This window comes from Trichosurus vulpecula, chromosome 9 (assembly GCF_011100635.1).
Source record: "Trichosurus vulpecula isolate mTriVul1 chromosome 9, mTriVul1.pri, whole genome shotgun sequence".
Lineage (NCBI taxonomy): Eukaryota > Metazoa > Chordata > Mammalia > Diprotodontia > Phalangeridae > Trichosurus > Trichosurus vulpecula.
Window position 1 is genome coordinate 38,484,385 of NC_050581.1, and position 12,733 is coordinate 38,497,117.

The following is a 12,733-nucleotide window of genomic DNA, read 5'->3' on the forward strand; positions in this document are numbered from 1 at the left end:
GTTCAGATCCCTGCTCTGACACTCGTGCTCCGTGACTTCAGTTAAGTCACTTCACCGGTCTGGGCCTCACGTATGAACAACGAGGTGGTTGGACTAGGTTATTTCGAAGCTCCCTTCCAGCTCCAGCAAACTAAGTAATTTGTAGGAGTTAATTCCATTCAACAGACATCGCCGCCTCGCTGGTCCCTCAACTTCTCATCTCTCCTTATTTCCTTCCAATTCCCTAGAAGTAGCTACTAATATTCCCTTCACCTTGTCTCCAGATTGTCACGGTGGAGGCTGTGCTCTTGGACCGGGCTTAAGCGTCGGCCTGGCTTGAATTTTTCTCTGTGGGCAGTTTACAGTACACATGGCTCAGAGGTTTCTACTTTAGGTAGCATTTATTTAAACTGGAGGAGCTCGTGCCTTTTGTTTATTTTCAGTTTGGGGAGTCGCCTCTCCCTCTTTCTCCCTTTCACCCTCTCTTAATTTTATTTTTGCCTCTGCCACTCTTTCTTGTGGCACTGCTTTCTCTACCCTCCGTCCTTTCTCCTTTCTCCTCCCACTTCTCTCCTTCCCCTTTTCCTTCTCTTTAACTTCCTCTCCTTCCCTCTCTTTGCTATGCTCTTTACTACTCCGTTCTCAACGCCCCCCCCCCCCACCCTTTTAACCAGTGAGCTGGATTATTCTCAACAGTTTATTCTCTGGTTAGCCAAATGTGAGCAAGCCCACTTTCTTTTTGTTTTTTGGCAATTTCTTTGTGCCCCCCCCCATGTTTAAGCTGGCTTTTGAAAGAAAAATATTTTATCCCCCCCTCCCCAACTGTAAAAAAATAAAGGATTGCATCGTCTGTAAAATGTACAACATATACTGTGTAGTTGCGGTTTTGCATTATGCATGCATATTCCTAGGGAGAAACATGCTAATGTATATTTGTGAAGGTAAAATTGTAACTGTCAAATATTAACACTGAAAAATTCAACAGGGATTAGTAAAAACAAAACTAACAATATACTATAATTACTCAAGAAAATTTCCCAAAATGAAATATATTTAACAATTAGGGGGCAGGGAGTGAGGACTTGGAAGGAGACAGCAGAGAAAACAAAATGTGCTTCCTTTTGGATGTGTAAGTGGTGCACCTCTGAGGGTAACTGGCATGAGATTTATGGGTGCACTCATCACATTCTCTTAAGGGAGGCAGCAGACCTGGGCCTCCAACCTATGTCTCCTGATTCCCAATTCAGAGAGCTTGCGAGCATCTTTCTGTACAATATTAAACGATTCACATAACCTCTCTGGATCTCAGTTTTATCATCTGGACTTGTTTCATCAAAATTGCTTGTCTCCTAGGATTGTTGTGAGGATTAGATGAGCTAATGTATTTTCAAGTATTTGGAGAAATAAAAGCCACGTTGTTCAAACAAAAGGTAGTGATGCTGTGAGTAGACGGTATAGAAACGGTTTATGTAAATTTAGTGTTATCTAAATGCCCTTTCCTTGTTTGACAGCCTGTCTGTTGCTTCTATTTGATCCTTTATGGCAAACGAAAGCTTTTCTGAAATCGTCACAAGAGAAGCATAAATATGGAAAACTAGCCTGTCCTTTTTCACCTTTACCATCTTGGGATGCAAACGCCCTCTGAGCGTCAGAGATTCCCATCAACTGGAGTTTAGGAAGATACTTTCTAAAAACACGCACAGAAACGTTCATCTAAATTAATGAATCTTCTCGGGAAAGAGCAACGATTCAAAAACACAACACACAGGAACAGGACAAGGGGTCCCCATGGAGAAATTTTAGTTTTAAGGTAATTAGTAAGTTGATTGTTTTCAAACATCTTGAAGTTTGAGTATCTTCTGAAGAAAGTATGCTGGGGGAAAATGATCATTGGAGCTAAGCCAACACGTCGCAGTTCAGTGCCGAAAAGCTTCAGGACCCCTGGGTGATTTCTTCTTAATTTCTCACCTAACTCATTCATATCACGGTGTAACTAGCAAACTACTCACTCCAAATTTAAAAAAAAATCAACACATAAGGCAGATATGAATTAAAAGAACAACCTTTCCTTTTAATATAGTGTGACGTTGATGACAATGAATGCTTTTATTTCCAGGAAGTTTGCTGGAATTTGAGAGTTAAAGGGAAGAGACGTAGGAAATCTCTTTTCTTTATAAATTAAAACATACTAAAATAATCGTCCTTAAAAAAAAAAAACAACAACCCACTAGGTTAACACAACATGCTCATCTGGTAGTAACTTTTATGAAAGGATAAACATTCATATCTGTTGATGCATCAGTTATCCCAACAGAAAAATAAAATTCGATATTGGATAAACATTAGAAACAAAAACAAAAGACAACTTCGCAATTGGGGAAGGGGTGAGTAATATTACAAAGAGTTTTGGGCTTCTAAAATGAAAGATTCTACGTACGCACAAATGTTAAATGTGTACAGAGATTTTGAATTACGAGCAGTTTTGAATAATGATTGCTTCCAGAAGAAAAAGAACGCCATCATTTCCCCCGCTAATTTTCGTTTAATTTTAAGTATAGCTAGAATGATTGTGAACGTAACCCACTCAGCTAGTCCCTCTGACCTCCTGCGGTAGTATGTATTACTTTCTCTCCCATGTGTTTACAATATAAGCTTTGAAAACCCATTATCATTGTGCCTCCGTATGTGTGAGTGGCTATATTTTTGTTTTCTGGCACGAGAAAGAGAAACAGTGACTTTTCCATAGACCTCAGTTAGCTGCCCAATTAGTGCTTGCTTTGGTAAAGGTGACCCCGCTTTACCGAAAGCACAGACAGCCGGATTTGGCAGGGCACGGCGGGGGAGGAGACAAGCGGAGAAGGCGGAGGGGACAGAGGGCCAAGGAAACTCCATAGCCAATCAGAACGCGCATCGGCTGACAACCTACCAATCAGTTGGCCCGCAGCGCGGCCGTCTGAGCGGATAATACAAGGAAGGGGCGAGGCGGCCCCGGGACTGTTACTGTAGAGCGACCTGTGTGTGAGGCCTCAGAGCAGTGCACAGGAGCAAGCTGCCTTGGTCATAGCAGGAGCATTCCGATCCGCCCTACATTTTCCTGCCAGAGAGATCCCAGAGACGTCTCCACGACTTCGCAGGTCTTCCAGTACCTCTTCTCAGCATATAGGGCTGCAAAAGGCTCTACCCCGGCTCCTTGCCCCCATCCCTCCAATCCCTCTCACCAGGACTTGAGTTCAGACGCCTGTTTATGGGGTACTGAGAACTTGCCTATATCTCTTCCATCCCGCCCCTTCCCTTCTGCCTTTTTTCTCCCCCATCTTCGAACTCCTCATCTAGTGGGTCCCTTGTCCCGACTGTCAACTCCACAGAGAATTGATTGGTTCAATTTGCAAGCGCACCCAGCAAGCTGAGACCCAGATCACAAGACTGGATGTCATTTGCGTTTCCTGCCGCCCTGGACCACATATCTTTGGTGAGTCCCGATTGCTTGGGGGAAATTGGATGTGGGAGGTGAAGTAAGTCCTGGGTTTGGGGTGCCCCCAAACCATAAACACAACCCCCTCCTTTTTTTTAAAAGTTTTAAGCCAGGTCCTTCGACTTAACAGATTTAAACCAAGGTGCAAGTCATGTACTACCTACCCGGGTTCGGCCTTACATAGCTCAGTTGCTGCGAGTGTGAAAGACTTTTGGGGAGCCAGTGACAGTTTTATAACAAGTATTCTGGTGGTATTTAAAGATCAGAAGCCGAACTTGCTCTACAAAGCCTCTGATTCTTTCTGGAGAATGAGGGACTTAATTCATCCTAAAAAACAAGCGACGCCAATGGGGCGTAATTGTGTTTGTAGTTTCACAAAGTGTTAGACTGGGTGAAAAGATAACTAAGAATGGTAGGGCTTTGTCACCAGTTTGCAATCAACATCTACGAAAGGGAAAAAAAAAAGATTTTGTATTGGTGCCGCCAAACCAATCTGTCTTTAGTAAAGTCTGACAGGTGGCCTAATCTGGCCTAGACCAACAGCAGAGATATATACACGTTTTAATAGAAATTTTAATCTTGAAGTAATAGGCCCCAAGTATGACACAGGAACTCTGTATGGGAATCCGGAGAGAGAGGCAATAACTTTTACGAGATATGTTTAATGAATGGAGCAAAATGCGGTTAGTTATCCCGGTGGCGTAAGATCTAGGTAACAAATTATTCAGCATGACCACATTTGACAGAAACCTGACATGTAGATAATAATTACGCTTCATTTGTCCTGAGGTGATAAGGATCAGTACTTTGCATGTCCTGGGGCTAAGTGCATTAAGGAAGGGTGTGTGTGTGTGTGTGTGTGTGTGTGTGTGTGTGTGTGTGTGTGTGTGCGTGTGCTTGCGCGCGCGCGTTAATTGGGAATGGGTAACCTTGAGACAAATTAAAGGCCATTAAGTCTCGGCAGGGCTTCCGTGATCATGAAAGTAATTGAAGCTGGGTTGGGTCTCGTGGGTATCATTTTGTCTTCACAGTGAGCAGGTCGGGCCAAGGTACGGGTTGAACAGAGGGGAGCCCCAAGGCGCACAGCCATGGCCGAACTTCAGGCAGCCCTTGCGCCGGGGGACTGGGAGATAGACGTAGAGAGCTTGGAGCTAGACGAAGAGGGCCAGGAAGCGCAGATGCCGCCGCCGCTGTCGCTGCTGCCGCCGCAGCTCCCCCAGCCGCGTGGGTCCAGCTCCCTGCCGGCCAGCGGGGAAGGGGAGGACGAGGACGAGGACGAAGACGAGGAAGAGGAGGAAGATGGAGAGGAAGACGGAGAGGGGGAAGACGAAGGACCATGCCCAGGGGCGCCAGACCCACCCCAGCAGCGGTCGCAAATGCAGGAGCAGGGCCCGGCGCCGCGGCCACTGCCGCCCCAGCAGCCCCTGCAGGGGCAGCCAGAAGCTGTAGGACAGGCGGAGCGAGGGGGCAGCTGTGCCAGAGGCGGGGGAGAGCAGAGGAAGCTGAGCCGCACGCCCAAGTGCGCCCGCTGCCGAAACCACGGCGTGGTGTCCTGCCTGAAGGGCCACAAGCGCTTTTGTCGCTGGCGGGACTGCCAGTGTGCCAACTGCTTGCTGGTAGTGGAGAGACAGCGGGTCATGGCGGCTCAGGTGGCACTCCGGAGGCAGCAGGCCACCGAGGTGGGTATTTGGCTACAGTACACGGGTGGCACCTGGGCTTGGAGGGGGCTGGTCGTGGTGGTGGACAATCTCCGCCAGAGGGAGAGCGCACCGAGGGGTGTGTGTGTGTGTGTGTGTGTATGTGTGCAGTACAGGTAACAGGAGCCCCACTCTTTAGGGGGCACCAGAGGGAAGTTTGGGGTGCATGTGTGTGTCGAATCTTAAGAAGTGAGGAGACATTCTGTACTGAAGGATTCTTAACCTTTTCTATGCCCTGGACCCTTTTGTAGTCTGATGAAGCATCTGGACTCCTCAGAATAATGTTGTCAAATGCATAAAATAAAATGCAGGGGATTACAAAAGAAGACAATCATATTGGAATACAGTGATCAAATACTGAAAAGATATTAAACATATCAAATATTAAACAAAAAAGTTCATAGACCTCAGCTTAAGAACCCCCGATCCAGTGGAATGAGCCATACGGTCTCCGAGGGCATGGGTTCAGTTACAGGCATTTTTTACTGCTTGTGTGTAAAAAGTTACTGATCCTTTTTGGGACTCAGTTTCCTCATCTATGAAAAGAGAGGGATTAAAGATATCTAAGATCCTTTCCAGCTCTAAATCTTATGATCCCGTGAGCGTTCAGAAAGATAGCCCCACTAGCTGTTGGGGTGCTCCATGCCAGCTCTTTAAAGAGAGATTCTAGTGGCCCAGAGGGGAGAAAGCTAACCTCCAAAATATCTGACCAAGGACAGCCACCTTTTATATTCTATTCTTCCCATCCAGTTTTTTTTATAGTTGAACCCATCTCCTCTCCTCTTTTCACTCTCTTAACAAACGGTATGGAAGAACCTCTCAGTTGACAGTCCTCAAGTTCTGGGGGCTGGGGACAGTAGTAGTGTGGCTTCCCTCTGTACCTAGCTGTGTGATCATGTCTCTCTCCTCTTACCCCTCCCCAATCACTTCAACTACTTTGTCTTCAATTAGACTGGAAATGATAAATAAATGGTTGTTGAATTCAGATTTTTTTTTGAATGGTCAGGCTGCTAAGATCAGGGAGGAAGCTTAAGATTATTTGTCCCTGCCAGCTTGAGCTCTAGGACTGAGAAACTTAGAGGTCTCCTTACGTACATTTCTGAGGGCTCGGAAAGAATTCAGGACTGAGATCACCCTGAAGTCAAGATGGGAAAGTTATGGGACATATGATTTCAACGGGATAGGGTACTCACTGTGTGGAGGCTCCCTTCACTGATACAGATCAGCAACTCGTCTGTAACTTTGTCTTAGAGAATTGCCCATGGGCCCTGAGAAATTAAGTGAATTGCCTGTGGTCGTATGGTTAGTATGTATCAGAAGCAAGATTTAAATTTCCTGGCTTCAAATCTTACTCTCTCTTAATCTAAATGTGAGTTAGCCGTTGCCTCACTTAACCACTGCTAATACTAGAAAGGGTATTACTTATCCCACTTTCTTTTTTATTGACCAAATGACATCCCAGGTTGACAGCTCCTTCCCTTACCAGGAACAGAGATAGAAAGAATGCTAAGAGAGGAGACCTGAATTTATTTTTAGCAAGATAATCTCCTTGATCCTCGGTAGTGAGCACCAAAAATAAATTGGCTTGTTCTGTCTCCATCCAACTCAAGGTTTCTAAGGAAAACTCAAGAATAACAACAAAAACAAGAACCCCCTCCTTTCCCAAACAAGCCCACCATCTTCCTCCTAGATCCTTTTGTTTCAGCAGGGTTAAACGGGATATCTTTTCCCTGTTTGTAGCCAAGGCAGAGCTGGAGGTATAGGGGTAGCAGAGGAGAATTGCTGAGCTTTCCCTACTAGCAGAAGCCCAGCCCTCTCCCAGGCCTAAGATTTCAGCCCAGCTAAATGTGCTGGAGTTGGATTGCGTGCCACGACCCACATCGCTACTCACAGGGTTATTATGGTTGAGAAACTGCCTTCTCCCTCCTCCACCTGGCTGTTCTGGATGGTTTAGTTTTGTGCTCATTTTCCTAAAATGCATAAAGGACTAACCTTGTATTTCCAGGTTATCTGGGCACAAGAAAGGGGATCTTTAAAGACAGAGATCCTAGCTGCCCAGAGCTTAGAGGGGGAGAAAACTAGCCTCCAAAAGCACTGATCTAGGGTAGTCATCTATTCCTTTCAATAGTTAATAAATCACTACAACCACTATCTCCTTCTCTCTGTCCATTCAGCATGCTCAGGTTAGGACAAATTTCTTCTTGACTTTGGTCTCCTCTGAATTAGTGCTTTGGTTGTCAGTGGGTTTGCTGTTCTTATGCTATACCCCAAACAATTTGTGGGCCCTTACTCTAAAAGGTCTTATATATGCTCTGTGTGTGTGTGTGTGTGTGTGTGTGTGTGTGTGTGTGAGTGTGTGAGAGAGAGAGAGAGAGAGAGAGAGAAAGAGAGAGAGAGAGAGAGAAGAAGAGAGAGACAGAGAAGAGTAGTCACAATTAGGTGGGAATTTGGAAGATTATGTCAGATTTGGAGTGGCAACGAGCAGCAGGGAGCCTGCCTGGGAAAACAGCTTGCTAAGGGCTCCCAGGACCTGGAGGAGGGAACGGGGAGTGGAGTGGGGAGACATGAGAGGAGGCTGGTGGCTGAGAAGGGGTATTTGATCCCCAAGCTAGGAGAAAGTAGAATCACCTGGATTGCCTGCTTTTTATACTTCTGACTGGGTGACTTCTTGGGTAGATACTTCTCTTTTCTGGGCCTTACCCCTCTTCTGATAGTCCAGGTACCGACCTCATTCCCCTCTGAAGGGCTGGCCATTGAGGTTTTTACATACACATATTCATTTTATCTTATCTAGAATTGTTTCCACATCAGGGAAATGAAAAAGAGGTTTGAGAGCTATGTTCTCATCACTGCTCTCACCTGTCCCCTTTCTTTGGGGAGCCTGGTTAATTTTGCTTCCTCCCTACATGCAGGACAAGAAAGGGCTTTCCGGGAAACAGAATAATTTTGAACGCAAAGCAGTCTACCAGAGGCAAGTCCGGGCACCCAGTTTGCTGGCCAAAAGCATTTTGGAAGGTAAAACAAAACAAAAACAATTCCTCTTGATCTTGGGGAACCTAAGGTCTTTTGCACTTGAAATGAGCTATTCTGGGCTGCCTAATCTCTGCCTCTCAGGACTTGTACATTCATTGACCTGTGGAGAAGTCTGAGCAGAAAGTACTTTTAAGATCTGAAGGCTTCCTTTCTCGCACCAGATAGCCACAGCAGACGGCATTAATTCTTAACATAAATAAGTTTGTGCGAAGCGTGGCCCCATTTGGGATAGTTTGTTTATTACTAAACTGACTGTCATAAGTGATTTAGTTGCAGTTTACTGGTCAATAGATTATAATTTCGGCAACATGAGAATTTCCTGTGCGGGGTTATGCTAATGATAACTGTGAGTGTGATTAGAAAGAACATCTTTTAATTGGAAAGAAAGCACCACAGAAAGGAAGCTTCACCCTCATCGTTGCTGGACACTCTCAGGCCTGTGTCTAAGTGGGCAAAGTGAAGTAAGGATTTGAAGCTAACAGTTTGATTGGTATGGTCATCTAATCTGGGTAATTCACTTATAGAAATTTATTTTTGTCTTTCCCTCCAGAGAGTTGCCTCTGATCTACACTTTCCTTTGTAGTCTGAATTCCTGACCCAAAGCAGTGCTTTAAATAATATCTTGCTTCATAAACACACTTCTTCCCAATGACCTTTTGGGCCATTTCTATATCAAACTAAATGAATTAAAGAGTAAATTTGGGCTGTGTAGCCCTAGTGATTATACTTGTTCTGGTGCTCAGAGATCTAGCTATGCATAGCTTCTCTCCTTTCCTTTAAAAAGATATTTTGTGTCCTTCAGTTGAAGAAGGTCTTTATATGTTGATCTGCTAAACAGCATATGACTACCTTGTTAAAAAAAATGACTTTTTTTTGAAAAAAGTCCATCACTGTATTTTATTTTTATTTACATCCCAGAAAATTCAGATTGAAAAGCGTATATTTTCCATTGGCATATTTTTTGCTATGTAGATCAGACCTCAAACTATTTTTTGCACATCAGAAGGTAATTTGGTTGTAAACTGGGCAAACAAAATTATGATGATAAAGATCATATTTTAAAAGTGCAACTGAGCTGCCTGTGCAAAAATGTCAGCCTAAATCTAGATAAATAACTTCCTGGCAAAGATTTGTGCTATAGAAATAGGAACATTAATTTTCATTTTTTATTTTATTTGCAAATGAGTGCAATGGATTTGTCATTATGTAAACGCAAATGGCACAATAGACTTTTCAAACAAATTTGGTAGTGGTGAATACTGGTGAATGATGACTGACCCAAAGTATTTTATGTTACCAGAAAAAATCTTTGTGTTTGACTCTGTCTCTATTCACAAAGTATAAGATGACTTAATCTGTGTGCTAATGATTGCCTGTATAGCCATTTTGGTCTTCTGCCAAGATAATTAGTGCTTTGGGAAAGATACACACATACATATATACATACTTACATATACACATATGCATACACACATATTGCATCAGGTACTTTAAATACCTTTTAGTGAATTTTCTTTCCCTCTGAGAAGAGTAACTAGAATGTTCAATTCAGTATTTGGCTAGGCAACAAAGGCCTTCCTAATGTTCTCTGCTTCCCTTGCTGTCCCTGAAATTCATTCTGAATCTTACCTCTTGTTTTTCTTACTAATCTGCATTAAATTTCTTTATTTCTCTTTTCTTCTAGTTATCCTTGGATTATTCCACATCTGTAACAATGTGTACATAATGGTCCATCTTTAGAAAATAAATATGACATCTGCTCTAGGTATAGATTTCTTTTTTGATAATAGAAAAAGGGTGATGTGATGATAATGCAATTTATTGTAGGAAGTAAGTGAAGCAACTTGGAAGGATGGTGAGAATACTGGACTGGGAGTCATGAGACCTTGGCCTTGGGCTCTGCTACTAGCTAGTTATGGTACAGTGGCCAAGTCACATCACCCCTCTAGGTCTCGGTTTCCTTATCGGTAAAATGAGGGAATTATACTAGATGGTTTCTAAGGTCTCCTCTGATATTTCATATACTAAGCAGCATCCTCTCTTACAGTACTAGAGCTTGTGAAAAACATTAACTTTTGAGTCAGTAAAGGTAAAGTTGGAGAAAATGTACAATGGAAATTGTAAAGAGGGTTCTTTTTCAGGTATGGGTTGGATTAGGTAGCCTCTGAAGTCCCTTCCAACTCCGAGATTCTGTCAAGTTGGATCTGGAGCTACCCTCTTGCTCTATACATCGGGGTTAGAAAATTCTAGTAATGTAGAATTGTGGATAGGTGGTTCTTAAATGTTGTTAACCAGGTTGTTAATGAGTGTCCTCATTCTTGAGTTTCTTCTTGCTGTGTTGTGGTTCAGCCCTTTGTTCTTTTCACATATTAATATCATTTGTCTTCATCGCTTGATCTCTTTAGGCTATCGACCCATTCCAGCAGAGACTTACTTAGGAGGGTCCTCCCCTCTGCCTCCCCCGGTGAGCGACAGGATGAGAAAAAGACGAGCATTTGCTGATAAAGAACTAGAGAACATTATGCTAGAGAGAGAATTTAAAGAGAGAGAGATGATGGAAGCCACTCAAGCTGCTGCCTTATTTCTGCCTAACCGCATGGTGCATGGACCTGAATATAACACCTATAAAACTGCCTATAGCCCAACTCCAGTGGAAACTCCGAGCAAAGACTTTTGCAATTTTTTGCCTACCTGTCTTGATCTAACTATGCAATATTCTGGATCTGGGAATATGGAACTGATTTCTTCTAATGTCAGTGTGGCCACTACCTACCGGCAGTACCCTCTGTCTTCTCGACTCTTAGTCTGGCCCAAGTGTGGCCCCATTAGTGATGCTCTTCTTTACCAACAGTGCCTACTAAATGCAACCACTTCAGTACAGACTCTGAAACCCGGGGCCAGCTGGGACTCTAAGGTGTCCCAGTCTCAAGATGGACAAAATGTAGAGCACAGCATGATGTCTCCCAAAATGGAAAACTCTCCGTTGTTGCCTCATGCTCATGAGATCCAAACCTCCAGAAATGAAATTCAGTGTGCCCTTCAGGAAGTTCGTGAAAGATCAGCTTTCTCCCCTCCCAAAAGAAATTTTTCACAGATCTCTCATAAGGACTCTGTGTCTCCTCAAGAGCATGTCTTAAGCAAGATCAGCAAAGAAAGCAGCAGGCACCCTCTGCCACTCAAATATAATCCATTCCATTCATTATTTCAGCAAACACTTAATGACAAATCAGGACCTGAGTTAAAAACACCATTTGTCAAAGAATCCTTTGAAGAGGCAGCTAAGAAACATAGAGAGTGTTTAGTCAAAGAGAACCAGAAATACAAATTTACAATAGACAGATATGCGAAAGACTTTTTTGCGGCCAAACAAGTTGGAGCGAAACTTTCCACAAATGAACCTCTGTCATTTTCTGTTGAGTCTATTCTTAAGAGGCCTTCATCTGCTGTCACTCATGTCTCTCAGTGAACTACTGCTTAAAGGAGGGACTTTAAATTTCTGGCATCTTGCATAACTTTTGCCAGCTAACTATTTTTAATGAAAAAAATGTAAAGAGGAACTGATGATGTAAATGATTCAAAAATGTGTTCATATGTATGCATGTGCCTTTTCCCCTTCAAATAAATATATTTAAATCTAAAGACTGAAAGCCCACCTAGATACAAGCTGTAAAGTGCTATGCTTTACACAGTATTTCAAAAACAATAAAAATGAAATTGCGTATGAACCCAGTTGCTGAAATGACTAATCCTGTCTGCATAAGTAAATAGGAAGCTTCCACCTGTTCATGTGATAGAATTGCTTAAGTCAGCTAGATGCTAAAACACCCTAGAGGGTAAGGCAAAATGATCTCTCTTTTAATTCTGCATTTTGAAAGTCTTGGGTAAATTAAACTTGGGTGATTATGGGAAAATGGAAAAAAATGCTCTGAAGAAGAGCATGAGAATTATTCAAAGTCTCTAGATTCACACCCTTCTAGACCACCTAAAACTCAAGATGATTAAAATAATTATAGGATTTTAAGTTTAGAACTGCAAGGGACCTCAGAGATCATCCAGTCCTTATTTTACAGATGAGGAAACTGAGGCCTAGGATGGTTAAAAAAGTCTCCAAAGTCACAGAGATTGTAAGCATAAGAGTCAAAACTCCAACCAAGGTTCTCTGACTCTAAATCTATTATTTTTGTTTTTTTCCACTATAACATAACTTACTATTTATCTCATGGTATTAAAAGCAGCCCCGTGGTTCCTTTATTTATTTTCTATTTTTATTTTACAATGCTGCCCTATTATTCTTAAAATCTGTTACATGTTTTTGACACAGCCACAAATTCATCACTTAATGGCTAACCTACTTGTAATAAAGAGTGTCTATTGCCCAAGTTATGACATACAGGTGGATGTCAAGCACTTGAATAAATTTGTTAGTTCCTAGATCTTGGGCGGGTACCACTGATAGACTGTGAAATGGACCCAGGATTGACTAAGAAAAGAAGGGCATGTTGAATTGCATTTGGGAACCTGCAGAGTACTTTCAATGATACTAAGTTACTCC

The 12,733-nt window shown here is 42.9% G+C and overlaps 1 protein-coding gene across 1 annotated transcript; it reads left to right on the top strand.

The window, feature by feature from the left end:
* Positions 1-4,539: 4,539 nt before the first annotated feature.
* Positions 4,540-11,647, top strand: DMRT2 (doublesex and mab-3 related transcription factor 2). The gene is made up of 3 exons (XM_036739348.1): positions 4,540-5,130; positions 8,061-8,163; positions 10,587-11,647. Exons 1-3 carry the CDS (start codon positions 4,540-4,542, stop codon positions 11,645-11,647), a joined length of 1,755 nt encoding a protein of 584 aa, XP_036595243.1.
* The last annotated feature ends 1,086 nt before the right edge of the window (positions 11,648-12,733 follow it).